General features: G+C 44.5%; 1 protein-coding gene and 1 long non-coding RNA gene across 5 annotated transcripts; one reads left to right on the top strand and one right to left on the bottom strand.

Annotated features, from left to right (window-relative positions):
- Positions 1 to 14,347: 14,347 nt before the first annotated feature.
- LOC125413688 (zinc finger protein 688-like) lies at positions 14,348 to 17,545 on the bottom strand. Of its 4 annotated transcripts, XM_085693128.1 has the most exons (4): positions 16,966 to 17,545; positions 16,804 to 16,851; positions 16,569 to 16,682; positions 14,348 to 15,038 (listed from the first exon to the last, which is right to left on the bottom strand). In XM_085693128.1, exons 1-4 carry the CDS (start codon positions 17,408 to 17,410, stop codon positions 14,521 to 14,523), a joined length of 1,125 nt encoding a protein of 374 aa, XP_085549254.1. In that variant the 5' UTR covers positions 17,411 to 17,545; the 3' UTR covers positions 14,348 to 14,520. The 4 variants fall into 4 exon arrangements, with proteins under 4 accessions (XP_085549254.1, XP_085549255.1, XP_048311281.2 ...); XM_085693129.1 differs by lacking the exon at positions 16,569 to 16,682; XM_048455324.2 differs by lacking the exon at positions 16,804 to 16,851.
- A 321-nt stretch (positions 17,546 to 17,866) lies between these two features.
- On the top strand, positions 17,867 to 21,291 carry LOC146893469 (uncharacterized). Its single transcript, XR_015003094.2, has 2 exons — positions 17,867 to 17,999; positions 18,216 to 21,291. It is a non-coding gene; the product is annotated as an uncharacterized LOC146893469 (long non-coding RNA).
- The last annotated feature ends 6,350 nt before the right edge of the window (positions 21,292 to 27,641 follow it).

Raw genomic sequence — 27,641 nt, 5'->3', positions numbered from 1 at the left:
CTTTTATTTCTCTCCCACTCTGTGCGTCCGATTTGCTCCAAGATTCACTGGCATCTCTCTTCTGTACCTACATCTTAACCCTCTGACTTCCTCTCTCTTCCTAGAAATAGTCTCTCCTGCCTAGCTATTGGCCATTCAGCTCTTTATTAAATCAATCACAGTGACACATCCTCACACAAGGTAAACAAACACAGGTTGTCTCAGGTGTACCACAGACCCAGCACTCAGCACTGTGGCCTTGGGACTGATTAGCAAAAACATAGCCCTTCAAAGCCCAGTGGGGGGGGGGATGAGGGGTGAGGGGTGGGTATTGTTGAGTTCTTAGTATCCAAAAGTTGAGTTCTCAGGATCTGAAACACAGCTCCTGTGTGGCAGGCCTTCTTGGCCCACCAATCAGCTCCCAAATCAAGACACTGAGATGTATTATTAGTTATAAATGCTTGGCCTTAGCTTATACCTGTCCCACTAGTTCATAAAACTGAACTCAACCTGTTTCTCTTTATCTATGTTTTGCCTTGGGGCTTTTTTTTTACCTTTTTCATTTGTCAATCCTACTCTGTGTCTGACTGACGGCTGCCTGCCTGACTGGCCCTGGACATCTCCCTCTCTTTCTCCCTTATTCTCTCTCTCTCTTCCTCATTCTTCAGAGCCTATATTCCTGCTCCTCCTTATTCTCTCTGTCTGACAGCCCTGCCTATCCCTCTACTGCCTCACTATTGGCCATTCAGCTTTCTATTAAACTAATCACGCGCCTTAGGCAGGCAAGGTAAAGCAGCAACACATCTTTACATAGTTAAGCAAATGCAACATAAATAATTATAACACACCTTTATTTAGTTAAAATACTATTCTGTTACAAATGTAACACATTTTTATATATTAAAGTGATATTCCACAACATTCCTGGGTAAAGGTCCTGGCCTTGCCAAGCATGCTCTGGGTTCCACATAAGGAACTAAGTTCCTTTTCCATACAACCGGGCTTCAGAGAAAGTCCAGGACCTGCCTAAATCTCAACAGTAGGAAGATTTAGATGCTGGTCATTGGAGCTGTAAGATTCAGTGTTTTCTCTGATTAATTTGATTGTGTTTTCATATGGTTATTTATTTGCTATGACGTTTACGTGGTACAATAACATAGTAAATGTAACTTGCTATGATAATCATAGGAGTTTACAATCAAGAGGTTTGAGACTGTCTTTTTGGTTTTTGCTTTGTTTCTGCATTTGTTTTGTTTTGAGACAAAGTTTACTTGCTGGTGTTCTGAATGACAAGGGACAAGAGAGTCACCGCAGGATGTGAAGCCTAGCAACAGCAGCAGGGAACCAACCTCTGTGGTTTGACTGCCTAGTAGCCTCGGAGATCTCATTTGTTGATTGTTACACAAAAGACTTTTTAGCAAATCAATTCCCCCAACACCAAAATCTCTTATCTGATCTAGGGATTGTTTGAAGGAACCATTACCTAAGCAAGCACAGTCGTGATAAGAATTCCAGGTTTGCTAGGAATGTCTTATGACTGAGGTCACCCTAAGGTTCCCAAGGAACAGCAACCCTATAGATCTCAGATACCGAGCCCTGATTATGTACAAGAGATTACTTCAAGGCCTAAGTGGCCCTCACTCCAGAGCAATGCCAGGTGCAATGGCCATTCTGGTTTTTCCTTTACATTTATTTATGTGGCCCTGGCTGTCCTGGAGCTCACTCTGTAGACAAGGCTGGTCTCAGACTCAGAGATCCACCTGACTCTGCCTGCAGAGTCTTGGAATTAAAGTCATACACCACCATACCTAGCTGAGATTTGAGACTTTTAAATATTTAAATTTTTAAGGATTTTGAGTGACATTTTAAAGTGGATTATATTTATGAAAGACTCCCGTGGGCGTCTTCCTTCGGGAGAGACCCCGTGCCCAAAGATCAGTCGAAAACACGCAGCCGGATGCAAACAGCAAGAGGTTTATTGGATACGCAGGTACCTGGGGCGACAAAGTCTCTCGGAGGACTTGCACACCCGCAGGTTGGGGGTGAGGGGTTCTTATAGGAGAGCAAAAAGCGAGGTTTACAGAAGCAAGATGCGGGGTGGTAAATTCTTAACCTAAATAACAATGAGGGGACTACTCAGCGGTTTACTGCTCCTCTTATCCTGTTCCCCTTTCCTGGCTGGTGACCAGATGTCTGATTGCACAGCCCCTGACTCGTGACGAGCCCCGCTTTATACGTGACTCAGGCCTCGCAATCCTCTCTTTCTTTGTTTCTATGGCCAATCCATAAATCCCCTGTCTTGCAGCCAGATAAGGCTGTCCTTGCTCTAACCTCAGGTATCTTTGCTCAGCATTCCGGAGGCCCTGAGCTTGTTATCTGTGAACCTTTGCAAAACGGTATAACTGTGGTTAAAACGAGTTGGGGTCCTTCATTCCCCCATTTTTTTTTTAGTGCCTAGTTCTAATCATAGAACTAGATTTCAGTATCTTCTTGACCTTATAAAGCACTGTATTGGAGGTGTAATATCAAAATCTGAACAGCACTTGTTCTTTTTCTAATAAAGGTAATATTAGTAGCAGAAGCAAAATTAGGAGTGGTCCCATAAGGGAGGATATCAAAGTAGTCATCCAGGGAGATCTATTCACATAATCCTCCATCCTTTAAGAATAACAAATCTAATCCCCTTTTATTCTGTAAGACCATTTCTGAGAGGGAAGTCAATGACTCTTCGAGTTTGGAAACAGATTGTTTTAAAGCCCTCAAATCTTAATACATTGAAGTACTGAGGGGCCTGTATTAGGGCAGCAGTACCTGCCCCAACACCGGCAGCTTCTCTAAGGCCCAGGATTACTGCTAGTGTCAGAGAAATAGGTTCTCGTCGAAAGCGAGATGGGTGCCTGTCAAACTCATACCAGTTGTGCAAGCACACAGTAATCTTTGGTATCATCAAAATTAACATTGACATGCAAGTCATCAAGCCTGTACTACAAACCCATCATCTACCTAAACCAGGAACCAAGTACTAGGCGTCAGGAATCTTAGGGCCCTTTAGAGTCTCATTACATAACCTCAGTAAGAGTCCGTCTATGATTAGTCCTCTAAACCCAAGCCTTTTGACTGGTAGCGTTGTCAAAAGCCTCGGATACTGTAGTTTGGGTAGTTCAGGAGCTCGCTTCATGTGGGAGGCTTGGATCCAGGCAGAGATGCATACTTCTTTCAGTTGTTTTCAGATCTGGTGTCTCTCCATTTCAAGGGCCTTTAGATGGGGAAAATAAAGGTCTAGAAAGAATAACATCAGGATTATACATTTCATCCGACTCAGTGAACAGTGGTGGTTCTCCACATAGGATCTCATAAGGGATGAGTTTAAATCGCCCTGGGGTATTCCAAACCTGGAACAGGGCAAAAGGGAAGGAGGGCTGTCCAGTCATTTCCGCAGGTCTCTTTTAGAATTCTATTCATCCTTTCTACCTGTCCTGACTCTGGGGTCGGTAAGCACAATGTAATTTCCAATCAATCCCCAATTGGGCGGCCAGTCCCTGACTTACCTGGGCAACTAAGGCAGGTCCATTATCAGACCCAATTACCTTGGGTATCCCAAACCTTGGGAAGATTTCTTCTTTGATCTTCTTAGCCACCGCATTGGCTGTCTCAGTCCTGGTAGGAAAAGCTTCTACCCAGCCTGAAAAGGTATCTATAAAAACTAATAAGTACTTGTTGCCATGTCTGGCTGGCTTAATTTCTGTAAAATATACTTCCCAGTAGGCTCCAGGCCAATCGCCCCTGAGCCTCTTCCCAGGAGCATATATGGAGTGTCCTGCATTAATCATAGCACAGGCCTTGCAGTTTTTGACTACTTCTTCTGCCAAGACAGAGAGTCTGCCATCTGATTTCCTTCAGCCACAGCATCTCAAGCTTTTTGGTGTCTTGGACAAGTATATGTCTTTTCCTGCAGATGTTAACAGTCCTCTTCGTCTGTATATTGCTCCATGAATATGGGCAGTGGCAAAAGCATACCTGCTGTCAGTGTAGGTGCTGAGACTTCTCCCTTTGCCACTCGTATCCAAGCCGCAAGTCCGGCTTTTTGTGCCAACGTCCTTCAGGGAGGCTATGCCCAGGCCATTTGATTCCCATCCACCACTGCTGTCCCCGCCTTCCGCTTACCTTCGATCACGAAACAGCTGCCATCCGTACACCAGCTCGGACTTTTAGGCCAAGGCTGATCCTTCAGATCATTTCTGGTGCCAGCTTCTCAGCGCATTGATGAGTAGACGAGATGTCATCAGTCTCAGGCAGTAGGGTAGCGGGATGGAGGACAGCAGGGGGAGCGAAGGTCACTGGTTCAGTCAACAAAAGGCTTTAATCATCTCCAGCCTGGTTCGAGTAAACCCGATCTGGGCCTTCAGCTTCGTTAGCAAGTCTCTTTCTAATAAAGATAGGACGCTCAGGGATAACCAGGAAGGAATGAGTCACTTGTCCTCTCCCCAGATCTACAGTTCGTGAGGTGGTCCACAGATATTGTTTCTGTCCAGTTGCTCCAATTACTATAGTCTTTTATTCTCTCCCCTCTAATCATTTTCTGCTAGGGCCAGTACCTTAGAGCCCCTTCCTTTCTTCTTTGGGCATTTTCTTGCCCAATGTTCTTTTTCTTTGCAATAAGCACATCGTCCTTTGTCCAAGGGGTGCCTGTCCATGTTCATCTTTGGTCTTCTGTTGCCCAGGTTCCCTATCTGTCTAGGTTTTATCTTTTTTTTTCTCCTATCATTGCGGCCAAAATTCTATCAAATTTCCCTTTTGTCTATGATCCCTCCAGTCCTCTTTCTTCTGTCTCCATATCTCTCTCTCTCTCTTTTTCTCTCTCATGCTTCTCTTTCTCCATCTCTCGCTTATGAAACACTTTCTCTGCCTCCTTAACCAAATCCTGCAACCCTTTTAACCATAGTAACTTTTGTTAATATCTGATGCTGACTGTCCTATAAAGGCCATAGGTACCATTGGCCCTCAGAGGTTGGGTCAAGGGGAGTATAATGCCTGTGAGCCTCCTTTAAATGCTCAAGAAACACAGATGGCAGAGCCCTGCGGTGATGGACTGTCAGCGGCTCCCTACCTGCTTTAAGTTTGACCTTAAAAAACATACATGGGGACCTAGATAAGGCCCATCTGTTTACATATTTTTTTAACCAAAATCTCCCTTGCTTTTTAGACAACATAGTAGACAACATAAAAACTCTTACCAAAGAAGTCTTTCTTGTGGTTTTTTTCAGTGGGGATATATGGCTATATTTTAAACAAGAACAGCATATAAAATCCTATACCAGTGTGAAACATTTGAGATCAACAATAGGCTCTTTTTTTTAAAAAAATAAAACATTAACCAATGATAATTTTTAAATAAGAACAGTACATACCAGTACGAAACATTTGAGACCAGCAATTTTTTAACATTAACCGACAATAATTTGTAACCAGCCTCTATAAATGATGACAGATATTTATAATATTTATAACCCATAGGATCTGAAAGAGCTCTTCATAGGTGGAGTTAAGCCTTGGCCAGCTTTGACCAAAGGTTTGGGGCGCACAGCTCCCAGGGCAGACAGAGGGAACTCATCCATCAGCATGGGGGGGGCACTGAGGAAAAAAAGATTGTTAACCTCTTTAGGTCATAGCCATTATCCAGCCCAGCCATCCACGTGCTTGGGGCTGAGGCTGACTCTTTTTTTTTTTGAAATATATCCCTATGCTTATGGCCATATCTCTAAAGTCTTGTAAGTGATCACAATATCAAAGTCAAAGAAAGGCACAACATTACATAGACACACAGGACAAAGGCACCAAACAAACCAAAGACTTCAAGCTGCTTCACGGGTGTGACCAGCCCCACTTCCAGTCTGGGCCGTGTTGTTGCAGGAGTTACTCATCGGGGCCCGGGTTGTGGGCGCAGCCGCCGGCGGGGGAGCCGTGAGGGAGTCGGGCCCGGGCCGCACCCTGGGCGCCGGCGGGGGCAGCAGCGAGCCCCCGCGGCCTGTGAGGGTGGCTCAAAGGCGGGGCGCGCGGCAGCGGCCCGCAGACAGCGAGGGGGAGGGGAGCGCGCGCGCCTTCGGGGCCGCGCGGGGAGAAAGACATTGGAAGGCGATGGCGGGGACGCGCCGAGCCCGCCTGAGCCCGCGCCGCTGACCTCCCCCCCCCCCCACCCCGGCACAGACGGCCCGAGCGCCAGGCGCCGCGCTCCCAGCTCACGGGGGCCGGGCCCAGCCGCGGGGCGAGACCGCCCCTCCGTCGCCGCTGCCTCCTCCCCCACCGGAGTCCCGCCGGAGACGGCTCAAACCTCGCTCTCCGTGGCGAGCGTGGCGGGAGGCCAGGCCGGCTGCCGGCCCTCAGCGGCCCCCGGCCGCTCGCTCAGGCCTGGGCGCTCGGGCTTCCCTTAGCCCTCCCGCGCACGCTGCCGCACTGGGGGTGCCGATCTGTAGTAAGGCTTAAAGGGGTAGTTAGAGACTGCCCCATGCTGGTGTTTCAATAAACAAACAGACAAACCACAAAGATGCACAATAGGACGAACAGACCGACAATCAAACACGCTGCGCAAACGGAGGCTATGAAGAGGTTCCGGACACCTCGCCTCCCCAAACGAACCTCGTACCCCTCGGACAAAAGTCCGACTCTGGTCGTGGGTTCAGACAAATGAGCCCCGAAAAATCGGGCTCCAAAACATCCTCGGAACGTCTTCCGGAGGTGCGGGGGGGTGGGGGGAAGTCCGAGCTTGTCAGCTCCTTTCCGAGGCCCGCCAAATACAAACCGACTCAGCTGAATCGAACAAATTCAAATTCGCAGCGCAACACTCAGACGCAAAAGACGTAAGACAAGTACAGGTACAGGACATGTAAAGTTCTGGCCAGCTTACCTCACCTCCCGGCAGTGATTCGGCGGTCTCTGGGATAGGGGCCTCAACTTCCCGGCCAACGCACCAAATGAAAGACTCCCGTGTGCATCTTCCTTCAGGAGAGACCCCGTGCCCAAAGATCAGTCGAAAACACGCAGCCGGATGCAAACAGCAAGAGGTTTATTGGATACGCAGGTACCTGGGGCGACAAAGTCTCTCGGAGGACTTGCACGCCCGCAGGTTGGGGGTGAGGGGTTCTTATAGGAGAGCAAAAAGCGAGGTTTACAGAAGCAAGATGCGGGGTGGTAAATTCTTAACCTAAATAACAATGAGGGGACTACTCAGCGGTTTACTGCTCCTCTTATCCTGTCCCCCTTTCCTGGCTGGCGACCAGATGTCTGATTGCACAGCCCCTGACTCGTGACGAACCCCGTTTTATACGTGACTCAGGCCTCGCAATCCTCTCTTTCTTTGTTTCTATGGCCAATCCATAAATCCCCTGTCTTGCAGCCAGATAAGGCTGTCCTTGCTCTAACCTCAGGTATCTTTGCTCAGCATTCCGGAGGCCCTGAGCTTGTTATCTGTGAACCTTTGCAAAACAGTATAACTGTGGTTAAAACGAGTTGGGGCCCTTCATTTATAGTATGAAAAAACAAGCAAACATGAGACTTAGAGGGCAAGGTTATAGTTCTTAAGATTTATTTTTATTACTTTGAAAATATTTATTTATTTGAGGTGGAAAGATGGCTCAATGGTTAAGAATGTTAACTGCTCTTTCAGAAGGCCCAGGCTCAATCTCCAGCACTCACATTGCAGGTAGCAACTGTCCTAAACTCCAGTTTCAGGGGATCCAAAGTCCTCTTCTGCCCTCTGTGGGAGTAGATGAGGAAAAAACACACACACACATAAAGGAAAATTCTTACAACTTGTGCACATTTTAGCATCATTCCTATTTTTAAAAAATTGCACACATCCTTAATCCCAGCACTTGGGAGGCCAAGGCAGGTGGATCTCAGTGAGTTTGAGGCCAGCTTCCAGGCCAACCAGAGTTACATGTGGAGACCCTGTCTCAAAGAACAAAATATATATTTATATATGTATCGTATAGGCATGTGTGCCTATGTTGCAAAATATCTGTGTTGTGGAATATTAATTTACATTGTAAAGCTGTGTCATTGTCAAGGTGCCTTCTGATTGGTTTATATATATATAACTGAATGATCAATAGCTAGGCAGGAAGTATAGGAAGAACTTACAGGCACAGAGAGAGGGAAAGGGAAATCCAGGTACACAGGATACACCAGGAAATGTAGAACAAGTCAGAGGTACAGAATGACAGAAAGGTAGAGGCCAGATTATACAGGTCAATATTCCCAATTGTATGGTGGTCAGAATTCTGAGCGACCTGACAAGGCACAATTTGCACCAGCCACACAGATGGTGGTCGCCTAGCCTTTCATAGTGAGGCAGCCTGATATCATCCTAAGCAAGTGGTCATGATATGTTAATGTTGTTCTGTTCCTTCTATTGTAATTTAGGAGGTTGCCTGGGGAAGAGGTGTTTTTCAGTCTATGTGACAGAGCAGGCATAGATAGGAAGACATGATCTAAGTCATTCTCTCTGCTACCTAGGAAACAGGATGCTAATGAACTCCCCCCACAGTTTATGTTTTGATACAAAAGTTGTTTGGAGAATAAACGCGGGTGATTTTCAAGGTGTGAATTCAGGATTTCATGAAGGATTCCTGAAAACTCCCTCCCAATATAGTTCTGTGAGTTGTGTTTTCATTCCCACATCTCCGCTCTGATATGAGAAATAATTTAGGTCCAGGCTGGTCCTGAACCTCGACACTATAGTCTGAACTTTCATAATTAATGTAAGTCTTCGTGTCATTATTTAGGAGCTGGCTGATTGGACAGAGACAGACTCGTTGCATATTTGATGACACTGTGTGAAGATGTCTGTTTTACCTCACCTGCCTAAGGCACCTTCTGATTGGTTTAATAAAGACCTGAATGGCCAATAACTAGGGAGGAGAGGATAGGCAGGAAAAGAGAAGAACTCAGGGGAAGGATTTGAAAAGCGGGGGATTCACCAGCCAGACTCAGAGGAGGTTGGACATACAGTCCTGATAAGAGGTAATGAGCCACATGGCAGAACATAGATTAATATGCTGTGGAATAATCTTTGTACACTGTAAGTATGTATTACTCTCACTGACTAATAAGGAGCTGACTGGCCTATAGCTGGGCAGGAGAAATTGCACAGGAAAGCCAGACTAGGGGAATTCTGGGAGGAAGGGCAGAGTGAGAGGAGTTGCCAGGAGACTCAGAGGGAGCAAGACATGCTGGAGGACAGGTAAAGCCTCGAACCACATGGCAGCACAGAGATTAATTGAAATGGGTTAATTTATGTTGTAAGAGCTAGTTAGCACTAAGTCTGAGCTATCAGTTGAACATTTATAATTAAGTATCTGTGTTGGATATTTGGGAACTGGCAGGCGGGAAAGAAAAGTCTGACTACATTAATATAAATGGGTTAATTCAAGTTTTAAGAACCAGTTGGGAACATTCCTAAGTTAAGGTCAAGCTTTCATACCTAATAAGAAGTCTCTGTGTCATTATTTGGGAGTTGACGGTCCAAAGAACAACCTGCTACATGCCTACATAAGGCTATGATTCTTAAAATGTCGTATATGTATCAGACTACAAGGGTAAATTACTATGGTTGGTTTTAGTGTCAACTCGCACAAATTACAACCACCTGTGTAGGGAGCCGCACCTGAAGAACTGTCCTGACTGACTTGGGAAGGCACTCATTGTGGGTGGTACCTCCTGGTAGGAAGGAACCAAGAGAGAAAGGCATGGAACAGGCTTTCTTTTGGGCCACCAACCAGCTCCCAAACCATGGCATGGAGCCATATTATTAGTTATGAATGCTTGGTCTTAGCTTACATTTGTGCCACTAGCTCTTATAACTGTTTCTCTTCCTTTATATTCTGCCTCGGGGCTTTTTACCTTCCCTTCATTCTGTATGTCCTACTCGGTGTCTTGCTATCTGGCAGCTGCTGGGTTACCAGGGGCTGGCTGCCCCATGATGGAGGAGGGTTAACTGTCTATGTGTTACTTTCATTGGTTAATAAAGTAACTGCCTTGGCCTTTTTGATAGGCCAGCCCCTAGGTGGGTGGAGTAGGCAGAACAGAATTGTGGGACAAAGAAAGCAGAGGCAGTCAGACGCCATAGCTCTCCTCCCCAAGATGGACCCTGGTTAGACTTGTCCTGGTAAGCCACAGTCAAGTGGCAACACGCATTAATAGAAATGGGTTGAATCAATATGTAAGAGCTAGCCTATAAGAGGTTATAACTAATTGGCCAGGCAGTGTTTAAATGAATACAGTTTCCGTGTAATTATTTCGGGTAAAGCTAGCCGGGCGGAAATGCAGCCCACCGCTCCTTTTCCAGAGTGGCGCTCCAACGTGGTAACTAGCTCCACTTAAAAACCTGAGAGGGCTTAAAAAAAGAAAAAAAAGAAAAGGTGAGTTTAACACAGCTTTTTGCTGTTTGCTAGGGCGTGCTGTAGAGAGATTTCCTGTTTCATCATTAGCGGCAGAAAAAAAGCTGCGTCATTTTAAAACGCCCTGCCATCGGCTATGAAGCATTTCTGGGCCCGGACGTTTGTGTGCCCACTCGGGATCAGGAACAAAGTAGCTGAGACCATGCCTGTGGCTCAGCTCTTCCTGTCTGAGTAGGCAGTGGGATCAGGTCTACTAGAAAGTGGCGGTTTTGAAATACCAGTTTCTGGGCTGTGCCGCCATCGCGATCTCTGGCTCCTGCAGGAGACAGAGCTTTTGAATGGAGCATTTGGAGTAAAATGCTTGCTTGCTTGATGGCAATGTGGACTTGCTGTGTGCCTGGAACTGTGTGCAGCTCAGGGGCACCAAATGGCTGAGGCAGGAGCAGCTCTGGCTCTGCTCCTGTGTGCTGAACTCAGGCAGGAACTATCGTAATTATCAGAATAACAGCGCAGTTAAGGTTTAGACTGGGCAGGACACAGGCGGTACCGTATTACCTCTACATGGTGCAACTTAAGTTCTTAAGAAGTGCTTAGCATTTTAAGAACTGCTCTTGGACAGTAAAGAATTACAGATTCACAATAGGACAGATTCAGACATAAAAGACCTTTAAATGGGTCATAGTGTTAGACATACGTAGGCTTGGGAGAGAAAGGAAAAAGAATATAGAGAATAAAGTTAATGTCTTAAAGAAAAAGGGTAAAGTCTTTAAAGAGACAGAATACAGATAGTTATAGATTTAAAGAAATAAAGAAAAATAAGCCACGTAAAAATGGAAAATTCACAGAGAGTTTGGATTCTGTATATTGTGTTTTCTTTAAAATTTTTGGCTGTGAAGGAGCTAAGTACAGAGAGACATTTCATTATATGGGCTGCCAAGCTAAACCAGAATGGATATCATAAGGATATAATGACTTCAAAATTTGGGTCTCAGAATATGATGCTTTGGAAAGGAGGTCCTTCTTTTGTTTTCACAGAGGATGAGACCCTGTGGATTGCTTCTATCCCAATATGGTATGATAGACCACGTCCTCCTGAAAGGTTGCTGTGGACACCCTCAAAAAATTACTTCACTCAACTGCCAACTGAGATGAACCTAGCACACAGGTTATACCATGAAAGTCCTGATTAACAGCGCCCCCATACAGCAGGAAGAAGTTTGGAGAGAAATAACTACGCCCATATTCCCAAATATTGCTTATAAATGTTCTTTTACATTTAAAGGGGGATATGATATAGATATGAATAATTTGCATTGGTATGGAATTTAAGGTCAATTTTGTTATATGTATATGTATTTCTGATCTTGATTAAGGTATTGTGATTATATAGTTCATTTAGAAATGGAATGTATAACTAGGAAATATAGGTTGTTAATGGATAATCATCAATAATAGTCAAGCTTGTAGTCATGTTAGTTAGATTTTCTAGACATATAGAGATATATTTCAGTTAGATAGGCATTCTTCATGTTTTTCAAAGACTACAGAATATGGCATTTTAAATGTTTTAATAACTTAGGACTTTTCATGACAATGAGACACATCTGCTCCTGGCAGCACCAGCTAATTCAAGAGGAAGATGGGCATCGAAGAGGCTCCTTACGGAGTTTGATAACCATTTGGGCAAGAAACTGCTCTTGCCTGGACTGTTGCATAAACTGGACACAGAGAACCCACAGAGAGAGGACTGCTGAACTTACCTAAAGGTGAGATGGTCTTTCGGGGTTCCTGATTCATGAAAGAGTCTGCGAGACATTCTGCAGGACACAGCAGAAAGTGACTGAACTGCCTTTAAAATTTCCTGCTTCATGAAAATGTCTGCTGGATACTATGGGCCTGAAGGTCAAAGATGGATGCCCCAACGGTACAAAAGAACTTTGGGTGACTGTACAGGCAGCGAGATGTCTCTATCATTTCTAGAGGTTGGAAGTTGCTTATTTCTTGTTTGCTTAGGTAATATTATATCCTTCTGGAGTCTTTGATGGAGTTGAAGAATGGTTAGTTATAGTTATAGTTTTCCTTAGTTACGATAAAAGATAAAGTAGATATAAATATTGTAACTGTAATTCTTGCTAGATAACTGTTTTGTTGTATGTAATTTTACTATGTTAAAGTTAAAGCCTTTCTTTTTTGTTTAAACAGAAAAAGGGAAATGATGGAGGAGGGTTAACTGTCTATGTGTTACTTTCATTGGTTAATAAAGAAACTGCCTTGGCCTTTTTGATAGGCCAGCACCTAGGTGGGTGGAGTAGGCAGAACAGAATTGTGGGACAAAGAAAGCAGAGGCAGTCAGACGCCATAGCTCTCCTCCCCAAGATGGACCCTGGTTAGACTTGTCCTGGTAAGCCACAGTCAAGTGGCAAAACGCATTAATAGAAATGGGTTGAATCAATATGTAAGAGCTAGCCTATAAGAGGTTATAACTAATTGGCCAGGCAGTGTTTAAATGAATACAGTTTCCATGTAATTATTTCGGGTAAAGCTAGCCAGGCGGAAATGCAGCCCACCGCTCCTTTTACAGCCCCAGGTGTCTCCCTTCTTTCTCCTTTGTTCTCTTCTCTCCTACTGGTCAAAGAATTGCCAGCCAAAGTTAGGGAGGGGTTAGCCAAAACAAAGAGGGAATATGAGCAAGCTCAAGGCTGGTTCAAATATATATTCAATACCCCCATGTTAACAACCTTAATCACCGCATTACTAGGGCCCTTACTCATCTTAATACTTTTAGCTTCTTTTAGGCCCTGTATCCTCAAATAAGTTACTGGTTTTCATTAGCAGAAGGATCAGCACAGTACAATAGATGGTGCTACTGTCTCAATATACTCCATCGGAGTCCCTCAGAGAGAACCCATGATTGGGTCCTCTACTTACTTCTAGAGGGGGAAATGAGAGACCAGGGCCCAGAAAACCCCTGATCCATAGCCCCTACACAGACCCTAAACAGCTTGGCCCAAGCAAGCCCCAACCCAGTGAAAGAAACACACCCTGAAAATGGGACCAGAGCCAGGGGAAGAGATACTTTGTCCCCGAACCTAAAACTGGAGAAAAGCCCTGGACCCTGAAACCAGGACCAAAAAAATGCACTAAACCTCTAGATTCAGAGCATACCAAAGATATTCGCCCTGGTCCCAAAGTTAGGGTCAAAAAGGTAAAAAGAACCAAAGAAAGAAACACAGTTTAGAATCAGAGCAATCTCTGCCCCTCACACAAAACCAGTCAATCCCTGAGCAGGAAACCGGACCGATCACTGAGCCTTTAGAGGCTTGGAACTCCCTCAGGTCTGGATATCCCCTTACATCATAGGGGCAGTCAATCCCAAACCACTAGGGGGCAGTCAATCACAAGCCCAGAGGCTTGGAATTCTCCCTTTCCCACTGCTGCTGAAGCTGCTGCTGCTGCTGCTTCAGACCCATGGAGGGACCCAAGTTAACTTGCAATAAAGACTCTGTTTTTGCATCAGATACTGTCTCTGGTGATGTCTTGGGGATCCGGACTTTGGGCGGAACACTACTTATTCTCTCTGCCGGCCAGCCTCTCTTATCCCTCTACTGCCTAGCTATTGGCCATTCAGCTTTTTATTAGACCAGTCAGGCACCTTAGGCAGGTAAGGTAAACAGCAACGCATCTTCACATAGGTAAACAAATGCAGCATAAACAAATGTAACGCACCTTTACATCGTTGAAGTAATATTTCACAACAAAGGCTTTTCAGTAGTTCCTCCTCTTGCCTTTTATTCTTTGCCTATACTGTGTGAGTGTGAGTGTGTGTGTGTACGCACGCACATGTGTGCACTCATCCCCTTGGTACTGTTCTCTTGAGAACCCTGACTAAAACACTAAGTACTCTACCAACTAAATCACATCCCCAGCCCCGCCCCACCCTGCCCCACCCCTCTTTTCCAACCGTGAACACCGGAGAGGGGAGCAAGTGTCAGGTTTAATCTATAGCAGTCTTTACAGGCACTTTTCACAATTTTACAAGGGATTCTTGAGAAAAGTCAAAGTTCTGAATTTCATTTCCCAAGTCTTGACTCCCTCGGTTCTTAGTGCCAAGTTCATCCTCTGCTCCGGATGCAGGCAGCTTTTCAGCTCACCCACACTCCTCAAAGATGTCTGGATAGTGCCGAAAGAGCACTGGCGGATCCCGGTCACCTCGGACTGGGGCTCCAGGCACAGCCCGGATCCCAGGCCTACGGCCACGGCGACCCCCGGAACAGGAACGATGGATCCATTGGTGCGCTTCCACCGCAAACTTCCTCTTGAAGCGCATGCCGCACTCTGGGCAGGGGAAGGGTCGCTCACCCGAGTGCATGCGCCGGTGGCTGACCAGCAAAGAAGGGTAGGTAAAGCGGCGCCCACAGTCCATGCACACATGGCGTCGTTGGCTGGCCTGCGCATCTGTGCTGGGTACCTGGGCAGGAAGCTCTGTGCCTGCTGCCTGGCCTGGGACAGCTTTGGAAGGTAGCTGTGCCCTGGCAGAGGACTTGGTAGCCATAGAATAAGTCTTTTGTTCAACCACCTCTTTAGATTGCAACTGAGCAGGAGGAGTCTCTGCCAGTCTCTTGGTTCCTTCCTTGGGGCCCTGCACCTTCTCATTTGAAGTGTCTCCTGGGAAACAAATTAATTACATTAAAAAAATCTCACTAGGAAGCCAGGCAGTAGTGGTGCACGCCTTTAATCACAGCACTCAGTAGGCAGAAACAGGCAGATCGCTGTTAGGCTGAGACTGGCCTGGTCTACAAGAGCTAGTTCCAGGACAGCCAGGGCTGTAGCACAGAGAAACCCTGTCTCGAAAAACAAATAAACAACACACACACACACACAAATCTCACTAGGGAAGTAGCTGTAATCTCAGCATTTGGAAAAGCTGAGGCAGGAAGACAGCCGTGAGTTTGAGGCCAGCAAGGCCTACATAGTGAGACCTTGTCTCAGAAACCCAAAACAGGATAGTACTATGGTAGCTACTCATCTTTAACCCTAGCACTTTGGAGGTAGAGGCAGATAGATTTCTGTGAATGTGAGAACAACCTTATCTAAATAGCAAGTTCCAGGCCAGCCAGGGCTACCTGTCTTAAAAAGAAAAATCAACACAACAAAAATAAAACAAAGTAGGATCTGGAGAGATGGCTCGGTGGTTAAAAGCGCTTGCTGCCTTTCCAAAGGACCTGAGTTCAGTTCCCAGAACCCACATCAGGCAGCTCACAACCACCTATAACTTCAGCACCAGGCAATGCCACACCTCTGGCCTCCTTGGGCAGCTGCAATGTGAACATACCCACATGCAGACACATACATTTACACGTAATGAAAAATAATAAAAATAACTCTTTAAGAAACAAGTCTCAATAAAACATAACACTTTTGCATAGATGCCCCTAGCTTTTGCCCAGGTAGTGCCTCGGTATGCTGCCCAGGGGCTAACACAAGGCTTTGTTGAAAGTCAAACAGTTAAAATTTCTTATGTGTCAAACGTGAAAATAATATCAATAATATCGGGAGGGTTAAATACATTGTGCTTGTTGGTAACTTAGTATGCTCAATAAAGAGTTACTGTTGCATTTTGTGTGCTGGGGTTGCTGTTGTTGGCACAGTGGTACTTTTACAGATGAGGCGCCATATTTGCTTCAGATGTCTTTGATTCAGGGCAACGATGGCAGATGAGCCAAGGTGTCATTATACGGGCTTTTTTTTTCTCATGTAACACTTGGTCTTGAGAAACAGAAGAGGCAGACCTGAAACCAGTTCGATTTTAGGGACATTTTAGGATGCGGGGGGCGTAAATGAGACAAGGTCTCACTACATGTAGCCTTGACTGATCTCACATCCACCTGCCTTTGCCCCAAAAGTGCTGGGATTAAAGGCAAAGGCGTGTGTCACCACGACCAGGGGGAAATGAGCAGTATCTAACAAACATCTGGAAATTTAAACTTCTTTGGGCTCTACGTTCTCCTATTCTGCTCTTAACATCTCCCGAGTTTCCAAAACTCTCACAGGTCGTCTTTCTTTCCTTTAGTGTCTGACACATGCTTACTCTTGAAATTCTGTAGGGACGCTGGGACGGTGAATCTGAAAGAAAACTTTACTAGAGAAGAAACCCCTGACAAACAAGATGCAGGAGGACCTGGGTCAATCCCTCACCTCTCGGAGTTCCTCCCAGGCTTTCCCCCTCCTCAGGATCCTGGGCGGCGGGGCTCCAAGCCTCACTCTCCTGTTCCATCCAAGAGATGAGGGCTGGTTTGGGGCCCGGAAACCCTGAGAGAGAACAGTGCTGGCCTGAGCGACTGGCCCGGGCAGATAGCATCCCACTAGGGTGAGGGCACCTCCTCGGAACTTAGGCTCAAATCAACCTGGGCAGGGTTTGCGTTGTTCTTGCCTGAATGGAGACTCCCGAGGAAGCCCTGGGAATGGAAGGTGACTGATGCTGCTGGTGGAAAAGTGCGGGGTTAGGGCTCGCGATCCACTTGGTTGGTCTACAGCATCTCCCCTCTGAAGCCCGGAGGAGGATGGGGGGCGGGGCTCTGACCCGGGGCCTCACCGAGCGCGCCCAGGAGGCCGTAGGTCTCGCGCATCACCTCCCGGTACAGGGCTCTCTGCGCGGGCCGCAAACACCCCCACTCCTGCGGGGAGAAGTACACGGCCACGTCCGCGAAGCTCACGAGCTCAGGCTTCCTGAAACCAGGCCAGATCTCCCCGGGCATCGGCACCAGCAGCGGGGCCGGGGGTGGCGCCATCGGGGTTCCTGCCGGGGCAGCAGCTTGGGCACGCCAGCCTCCGGCTTCCGGCCTCGGCTTCCCCGGGAAACCACGCCCTTGCCACGCCCCTTGGTCACGATCGCCCCCACTGGGAACTGGACAAAGCGGTCGGCGTGAGGACGGCAGAGCTCCGGTGGAGACTAGGGAGGCTCCATAGTTCACTCCACAGCCGCTCGTACAGAGACACGACTCGGGTGAAGGAAGCCGGAAGATGCCTTCAGAAAACATGGCGATGGCCTGGCTTCAGTTGCCATTGACAGCACTCAGGCGCCATTTCTGCCGCTGGGCAAATATGGCGGCTTTCGGACTTCCACTGCCCATTTGCAAATGCAGCGGCCCATTTGCCCTTAAACACAATGGCCGCGTCAGGAGGGTTGGTGCTCATTTCTATGTGTGTGTGTCGGGGGGGCGGGGAGCTTTCAAAAAATACCTGCCACCTGCTGCCTCAACGCCTTCTCTGTGAGCCATCGCAGCGGCAGATGATTGGTTGTCACAGCTAGGAGCAGCTGTACTGCAATTGGCTTCGGAAAGGCGGGACGTCTCAAACGATCTGTAGACCCTGGGGCCCGAGGTTTATTCTTCCCGGTGTCCCCACGAGCGTCCTGGTCAGCCTCTGGAGGCTGGCCGAACCTGGGCACCGCATCTGAGAAACCCGGCTCGTGTCCACAGAAGAACTCACTATGCATGCAGGTCAGACTGCACCTGAACTCACAGAGATCTGCTTGCCTCTGCCTCTGTGTCTGTGATTAAATGAGTGCACCACCACTCCTGGCTGTAGCAGGTTTTTAAGAGGTAGAGTGTTGGTGTTTATGGAAAGGTAAATACGTTTATTGTTTCTTATGGTTAAATGTGTACACAATCTATTTGGGTAAAACTGAAATAAAAGGTTGGTGACTGAAGAAAGGTACCACAATGTCAGCCTCCACATGCATGTGCACATGTATGTATGCACACCACACATGAACACACACACAGATGTTCTCCAGAACGGAGAGTAGAAATAATGATTGTACTTTTTTTTTTTTCCAAACAGGGTCTCACTATATAGCAGTAGAGCTGACCTGGAACTTGCTAAGTAAGCTGGAGTGGCCTTGAACTCACAGAGATCCACCTGCCTCAGCCTACTGAGCATTGGATTAAAGGGGTGCCCCATTATACTGTTTATTTATTTTTTTAAAGTTGAGCGGAGTTGGGCCTGGTGGCCAAGGCCTTAGGGAGTGGCAAGAGGATCCATCAAAGCCTACATGGTCATTTAAGCTAGACCCTGGAGAGAGGGGCCTAAGAAAGAAAGAGGAGGGGAGGGGAGGGGAAGGAAAGTAGAAGAGAGAGGGAAGAAAAAGAAAGAAATCAGGGGAGACACGGGATATGTAGGCCTGTAATAGCTTGCTTAGGTCCTGGGTTCAATGCTCAGCAGCACCTATCCACCCACCCCCCAACGTTATAGATTTTAGCAATGAGGACGCCTCCAGGATCTGCCTTGCTGAAGACATCAAATCATGTGGACCTTCAGCCCTTCCCCAAGCCTCTGAATGAAGTGGTTTCACAACCCCTCCAAATTACTACATTTTGTTTATTTTATGTATGTGTGTGTATCTGTATATGTTGTAGAATGTTATTTTAACTGGGCAACAATGTGTTAGGTTTGATTATGCTGCAGAATATTGCTTTAACTGTGTAAAGGTGTGTTACATTTGTGCCGCATTTGTTTAATGATGTCAGGATGTGTGTCTAATTATTTGTTTCACCTTGCCTGCCTAAGGCACCTGATTGATATAATAAAAAGCTGAACGTCTAATAGCTAGGCAGGAGAAGGATAGGTGGGGCTGGCAGGCAGAGACTATCTAGAAAAGAAAAGAATGAAAGAAGAAAGAGAATGAGAAGAAAGAGAGGGACACAACCTGGGCAAGAAGCCAGGCAGCCCCCAGTCAGCCAGACATGAGAAGCAGTGAAAGTCAGATATACAGAAGGAAAGAAAAGTAAAACGCCCCAAGGCAAAAGGTAGACAAAGAGGAACCGGTTAATTTAAGTTAAAAGAGCTAGCCAGAAATGAGCCTAAGTTAAGCCAACCATTCATGATTTGGGAGCTGGTTGGTAGCCCAAAAGAAAAAGCCTGGTATATGTGTGGTCATGCATGGATGGAGATTGAGAATAACTTGAAAGACACAGTTCTCTGTATCCACCATGAGGGTTCCAGAGATCAAACTTAGGTTATCAGGACTGGCAGCAAGAGTATTTATAAACTGAGCCATCTTGCTGGCCTCACAACTTTGTTTTTTTCAAGACAGGCTTTCTCTGTGTAACAGTTCTGGCTGTCCTGAAACTCGCTTTGTAGACCAGGCTGGCCCCAAACTCACTGAGATCCGTTTTCCTGTGCCTCCCGAGTGCTGGGATTAAAGGTGTGCATCACCACCACTACCCAGATCACAACTTATCTTTTGAAACAAGATCTGTACTAAACCTGGGGCACAATGACTTAACTAGACTGCCTGTTCTGTGAGTTCTAGGGATTGCCTGTCTCTTCCCCCAACGTTGAGGTTATACATATGCGCTCTGCATCCAGCTTTTCTGTGGATGATGGGACTGGAATCAGGTCAACATACTTACACAACAAATAGTACTTATTGACTGAGCCATCTTCCCAGACCCTGCTTTGTGTGGTTAACTCTTCTTCTTAGAGATTTATTTGTGTGTGTAGGTACGTGTACGTCAGGCTTGTATGGTGAGCACTTTTTTTTTTTTTTGGCAGGGGGTGGGGTTCAAGGCAGGGTTTCTCTGTGGTGGCAAGCACTTTTACCTGCTGAGACATCTCGCCAGTGCCCCTGGCACTTTCTGACTATTGTTCAGTGTTACACATTTGTATAAAAGTTTACATATTCATTGAGATAGACTTCACTTACTGTTTTAGCCCCCCATTCAGTATGAAGTTCGATGGTCTGAGTATATTATATTATTTTTCAAACTGATATGTGTAAGCCGATGAAGCCTCAACAGGTAAAGGTGCTGAGGTCAATCCCTGTAACCCACTTGGTATTGCTGTGGAATAATCTTGTACAATGTGACTATGTATTGCTCTCATTGGTTAATAAAGAAGCTGATTGGCCTATAGCAAGGCAGGATGAAGTTAGGCAGGGCAACTAAACTAAGGACACAGGGATGAAGAGCTGAGTGAGAGTCGGTAGCAGACACAGGAAGATGGCACACCTTACTGAGAAAAGGCACCAAGCCATGTGTCAAAGCATAGTTAAGAAATATGGGTTAGGGGCTGGAGAGATGGCTCAGAGGTTAAGAGCATTGCCTGCTCTTCCAAAGGTCCTGAGTTCAATTCCCAGAAACCACATGGTGACTCACAACCATCTGTAAAGAGGTCTGGTGCCCTCTTCTGGCCTGCAGGCATACACACAGACAGAATATTGTATACATAATAAAAAATAAATAAATATTTAAAAAAAGAAATATGGGTTAATTTAAGTGTAAGAGTTAGTCTTAACAAGCCTGAGCTATCAGCCGAGCATTTGTAATTAATATTAAGCCTCTGAGTGATTATTTGAGAGTGGCAGGAGAAAAGAAACATATGCCTACACGGTAGGAAAGAACCAATTCTTGAAAATTGGTCTCTAATTTCCACACATACATACAGAGAGAGAAAGAGAGAGAGAGAGAGATTAAAATAAAATTTAAAAATTTTACGAATGGGTAAGAAAGTTTGTCAGGGGGCTGAAGAGATGGCTTCGCGGTTAAGAGCATTGCCTGCTCTTCCAAAGGTCCTGAGTTCAATTCCCGGGAACCACATGGTGGCTCACAACCATCTGTAATAAGGTCTGGTTTCCTCTTCTGGCCTGCAGGCATACATGCAGACAAAACACTGTATACACAATAAGTAAATAAATAAATATATTTTTTAAAAAGTTTGTCAGTTGGGGACTGGAGAGATGGCTCAGAGGTTAAGGACGCTGACTGTTCTTCCAGAGGTCCTGAGTTCAATTCCTAGCAACCATATGGTGGCTCACAACCATCTACAATGAGATCTGGTGCCCTCTTCTGGCATGCAGTCACCCATGGAGGCAGCACACTGTATTGTATACATAATAAATAAAATCTTTTTTTAAAAAGTTTGTCAGTTGAACCCAGTTTTTAAAATTTAGATATATTTTATGAGTGTTTTGCCTGCATGTGTGTATGGGCATCATGTGTGTGCCTGGTACCAGCTAAGGCCAGAAGGGGGCTTTAAATTCCCTGCAGGGATTGAGAAGATGAGTGCCACCAGTCACAGAACTGAGGATGTGAATTTGAACCTGCCCCATTCATTACACTTCTCCTATTTGGTGTGCCTGGAACCTGACAAATGACTGGATTATTACTATCATCCTTTTAAAAATATTTTTATTTTATGTGTATGAGTGTGTGGCTGCAGTGCCCCTGAGGGCCAGAAGAGGTCATCAGAGTCCCCTCGAATTGAAGTCACAGATGATTGTGAGAGGCAGTGTGGGTGCTGGGAGTCTAACCCAGGTTCTCTGGAAGAGCAGCCAGTGCTCTTATTGCTGAATCATCTCTCTTTATTTGAAACTTCACCAAAAGGTGACTCCAATGACAGCTGCTGTGTCACTATGGTTACACTACTGAGCAAATTAGAATAGTTCTTGGTAATTGATTTTTTCTCCATCTCTGTCTATAATGTTGATGAGGAGCAGTCTGCTGTTAGTTGGCTGATGCAGAATATTATTTTAAGATGTGTTATATTCATTTATGCTCTGGAACATTTGTTTAATGATGCAAAGACATGTTGCATTCTTTTGTTTTTGAGACAGGGTTTCTCTGCATAACAGCCCTGGCTCTCCTGGAACTCACTTTGTAGATCAGGCTGGCCTTGAATTCACAGAGATCTACCTGCCGCTGTCTCACAAGTGCTGGGATTAAAGGAATGAGCCACCACTACCCAACATGTTGCATTCTTTTATGTTGCATTTTTTATGTTGCATTTGTTTAACTCTGTGAATTTTGTCTGTCTAAAACACCTGATTGGTCTAATAAAGAGCTAAAGGCAGGAGAAAGGATATGTGGGCCTGGCAGGTAGAGAGTATAATTAGGAGGAGAAATCTGGGAAGAAAAATCAAGGATCAAAGGGAAGGAGAGGAGGACTCCAGGAGCTAGACACCCATCTGCTACACAGCAAGCCACAGAGTAGGAAGTAAAGAAAGAGATTCAAAAATAGAAAAAGGTAAAAGACCAGAGGCAAAAAGTAGGAAGGATAATTTAAGAAAAGCTGGCTAGAAATAAACCAAGCTATGACTGGGCTTTCATAAGAAAGAATAAGTCTCCATGTGATTTATTTGGGAGCTGGGTGGCAGGGCCCCCAAAAGAGCAAAGAGTCAAAAGAGTCAAAGAGTTACAAAACAAAACAAAACAAAAACCCTGCAATTGGCAATGGCAGCAATAGACTTGCATTGTACTTCTGGAATGTATCACTCTCCTAACCTGTGACACAATTTAGTTTACTGTTATTTTTAAACAAAACATCAATTATTCAATTGTACCAATAAAGATTCAGGAACCAGATGCTGGGGTGAAAACCTGTAGCTCAGAGAGGTAGAGAAAGAACCCAGCTGACCTTCCTCCTCCTCCAATGTTCCAGAAAGAGAGCTTTCTCCTATACTATCTTAAACAAAATTCCTCAAACTCAATGTTCCTCCCTTCTACTTTCTCTCTTTCCAATCTCCTAACTCCCTCTTACTCTCTATGGTTACTTCCTGTCAACAGGTTGCTTGCTCTGCCTCATAACTATGGAATGTTGCTTTATTTAATCCTGTTTAAAATAAACAAAATACTCTTAAAGATGTATGTAGTTGTTTTTCCTTTCTTACTCTTTGAAGGTCTGTGTAACATGAAGGGGCGTGCTTTTTGGGGTTTATGTCCTGCCCAGTTCCCCACAGCTGGCAAGCCCCAAAGAAAATCACACAGAAATCTCCCTAAGTCATAAAACTGATTGGGCCATTAGCTCAGGCTACTTATTAGATCTTGTAGCTTATATTAACCCTTTATTCTTATCTATGTTAGCCACATGGCTGGGTACCTTTCTTGGCGAGGCAGCTCACATCTTGCTTCTTCGGTGATCAGCGGAGAACTGCGGAGGAAGCTTCCTGCTTCCGAGAATACTCCTGTTCTCATCGCCCTGCCTCTACTCCCTGTCTGGTTGACCCACATATACTTCCTGCCTGGCCAATCAGCATTTATTTAAAACATGATTGCCAGAATACAGACAATTCTCCTGCACCAGGTCTGCCACTTAGCTCCCAAATAAATACACAAAGACTTACTCTTACTTATGAATGCCCAGCCTTAATTTGACTTAACTCTTAAATTATCCCATCTACCTTTTGCCTCTGGGCTTTTTACCTTTATTCTGTATACCTTTCTTTCATTCTTACTCCTTGGCTAGTTGTGTGGCTGGGTGGCTGGCCAATGGTTTTCCCCACTCCCCCTTTTCTCATTTCTCCCTCTTCTTCCCTAGAATTCTCCTATTTATTCTCTCTGCCTGCCAGCCCCACCTAGTTCTCTCTCCTGCCTTGCTATCGACTGTTCAGCTCTTTGTTAGTCCAATCAGGTGTTTTAGGCAGGCAAAATAATGCAGCTTTACAGAGTTAAACAAATGAAACATAATCCAACACATCTTTGCATCATTAAACAAATTTTTCACAGCAAAAACGAATGTAACACATCTTAAACTAATATTCCACAACAAATGTGTGCTAGGGATGAGCCACACCACAACTAGAAAACTAGAAACAGGTTTTTCCAAATAACGCAATACTGGGGTTCAAAGTGTGATCAATTATCCCACAACAATTTATAGAAATTTTGATCCCTTTTCCTTCTGCAGTAATTATTCTGCAATAATGATGGGAACCTGCCAGATGTAACTACAGAACATTTGGTATGTCAGGTGGGAAAATAAGACATTTAATATGTTGTTGAATATTTGATTAATTAGGCAAAGATGTCTCATATTTGTTTATGCTGCATATGTTTAACAATGTAAAGATGTGTTGCTTTGCCTGCCTAGGACACCTGATTGGTCTAATGAAAGCTGAATGGAGCCAGATGATGGTGGTGCATGCCCTGAATCACAGCACTCAGGAGGCAGAGGCAGAGCCAGGCAGATCTATGAGTTTGAGGCCTGCCTGGTCTACAAGAATTAGTTCCAAGACAGCTAGGGCTACACAGAGAAACCCTGTCTCAAGAGAGAGAGAGAGAGAGAGAGAGAGAGAGAGAGAGAGAGAGGAAAAGAAAGGAAAATGGGTATAGACAGCCATAGGAAAAAAGAAACAGTAAAGTCTTTAAAGAGAGAGTACAGTTATATAAGAAGAATAAACCATACAAAGATGGAAATGCACAGGGAGTCTGGATCTTGTATGGGGTTGTATTGACTGTAAACTGAGTTATCCTCTGCTTTATGTCTGATATCCACTTATGATTAAATAATACTATATGTGTCTTTCGGGTTTGTGTTACCTTACTCACTAAGGAATTTTTTTCCTAGTTTCATCCATTGCCTGTAAATTTAAAGATGTCATTGTTTTTTACTGCTGAGTAGTACTCTACTGTGTAAGTTTACCACATTTTTTAAAATCTGTTCTTTAGTTGAGGAACATTTAGGTTGTTTTCAGGTTCTGGCTATTATGAATATTGCTGCTATAAACTGATATAGCTGATCAAATGTACTTGGGTATGATTGAACATACTTTGGGTATATGCCCAAAAGTGGTATTGCTGGGTCTTAAGGTAGATTGATTCCACCGGGCATTGGTGGTACATGCCTTTAATCACAGCACTCGGGAGGCAGAGGCAGGCAGATCTCTGTGAGTTTGAGGCCAGCCTGGTCTACAAGAACTAGTTCCAGGACAGGCTCCAAAAGCTTCAGAGAAACCCTGTCTCAAAAAACCAAAAAAAAAAAAAAAAAAAAAGATTGATTCCTAATTTTCTGAGAAATCACCATACTTATTTCCACAGCTGCTGTACAAGTTTGCACTCCCACCAGCCATGGAGGAGTGTTCCCCTTACTCCACATCCTCTCTAACATAAGCTGTCATCAGTGTTTTTTTATCTTAGCCATATTGATTAGTGTAAGGTGGTATCTCAGAATTGTTTTGATTTGCATTTCCCTGATGACTGAGGATATTCTGCATTCTCTTAAGTGTCTTTGAGCCATCTGAGATTCTTCTGCTGAGAATTCTCTGTTTACATCTGTGTCCCATTTTTTAACTGTATTATTTGATGGTGATTTGATGTCTAGTTCCTTGAGTTCTTTGTATATTTTGGAGATCAGCCATCTGTCAGATGTAAGGTTGGTGAAGATGTTTTCCAATTCTGTAGGCTGTTATTTTGTCTTGTTAATTGTGTTCTTTTTTAATATTTATTTATTATGTATACAATATTCTGTCTGTGTATATGCCTGCAGGCCAGAAGAGGGCACCAGACCCCATTACAGATGGTTGTGACCCACCATGTGATTTCTGGGAATTGAACTCAGGACCTTTGGAAGAGCAGGCAATGCTCTTAACCTCTGAGCCATCTCTCCAGCCCCCTGTGTTCTTTACTTTACAGAAGTTTTTCAGTTTCTGGGGGTCCCATTTATTTATTATTGCTCTCAGTGTCTGTGCTGCTGGTGCTATATTTAGGAAGTGGTCTCCTGTGCCCATGTGTGTGAGGGTACTTCCTACTTTCTCTTCTGTGAGGTTCACTATAGATGGATTTATGTTGAGATCTTTAATCCACTTGGACTTGAGTTTTGTGCATGGTGATAGATATGGATCTATTTGCATTCTTCTACATATCAACATCCAGTTATGCCAGCACCATTTGTTGAAGATGCCTTTTTTTTTGATTTTATGTTTTTAGCTTTTTTGTTAAAAATCAGATATTCATAGGTGTGTAGGTTAATATCAGGATCTTTGATTTGATTCCATTGATCTTCGTGTCTGTTTTTATGCCAATAGCAAGCTGTTGATAGGGAATTTGTCAGTCAATGAACGATAAGAGGTAGTCCCAAGTTAGGGTGTGACATTTTGGGTACCCAGAAAAAAACACCAGACAGCCAGGGTTCTCTCTCTCTGTGATTCCCATGCTACATAGCTGAGCTTGGACTTCTTGTTCCAGTTTTGTGAATTTGCCCCTTATAATAAAGAAAAATATAATTGGTCTATCTTGTAGTTAGTCTGGTATTTCTCGACCCGAGATAATTCAACAAGCTGTTTTCAGTACTGTAACTCTGTAGTAGAGTTTGATGTCAGGAATGGTGATGCCTCCAGAAGTTCCTTTATTGTACAGAATTGTTTTTGCTATCTTGGGTTTTTTGTTTCTTCATATGAATTTTAGTATTTTTTTGAGGTTTGTGAGAAATTGTGCTGGGATTTTGATGGATATTGCACTGAATCTTTATGATTGCTTTTGATAAGATTGCCATTTTTGCTAAGTTAATCCTACCTACCCATGACCATGGGAGATCTTTCCATTTTCTGATACCTTCTTCAATTTCGTTCTTCAAAGATTTAAAGTTCTTATCATACAGGTCTTACACTTGTTTGGTTAGAGTTACCCCAAGATATTTTATATTGTTTTTGGCCATTGTGAAAGGTGATGTTTCTCTGATTTCTTCCTCAGCCCATTTATCATCTGTGTAAAGGAGGGCTACTGATTTTTTTTTGAGTTAATCTTGTATCCTGCCACATTACTGAAGTTGTTCCTTCAGCTGTAGGAGTTCCCTGGTAGAATTTTTGGGATCACTTATGTATACTATTATATTGGCAGCAAATAGTGAAAGTTTGACTTCTTCTTTTCCAATTTGCATCCCCTTGGTGTCCTTTTGTTGTCTTATTGCTCTAGCTAAGACTTTGAGTACTATATTGAATAGATATGGAGAAAGTGGGCAGCCTTGTCTTGTTCCTGATTTTAGTGGAATTACTTTGAGTTTCTCTCCATTTAGTTTGATGTTGGCTGTTGGTTTAATGTATATTGCCTTTACTATGTTTAGGAATGTTCTTTGTATCCTTGATCTCTCCTAGACCTTTATCATGAATGGGTGTTAGATTCTGTTGAAGGTTTTTCAGCATCTAATGAGATGATCATGTGGTTTTTTTTTTCAGTTTATTTACATGGTGGATTACATTGATGGATTTTCATATGTTGAACCATCCCTGCATCTCTGGGATGAAGCCTACTTAATTATGATGGATAATGGTTCTAATGTGTTCTTGGATTTGGTTTGCCAGTATTTTAATGAGTATTTTTGCATCAATGTTCATGAGGGAGATTGGCTTGTAATTCTCTTTCTTAGTTATTGCCTTTGTGTGGTTTTGGGTATCAGGGAAATTATAGCCCTGTAACAAGAGATTGGCAGTGTTCCTTTTGCTTCTATTGTGTAGAACAATTTAAGGAGTATTGGTATTAGCTCTTCTTTGAAATTCTG

Source organism: Myodes glareolus, chromosome 7, assembly GCF_982192425.1.
Source record: "Myodes glareolus chromosome 7, mMyoGla1.1, whole genome shotgun sequence".
Taxonomy (NCBI): Eukaryota; Metazoa; Chordata; class Mammalia; order Rodentia; family Cricetidae; genus Myodes; species Myodes glareolus.
Note: the sequence above shows the minus strand (reverse complement) of the source record. Positions and strands in the feature narration are given on the sequence as shown.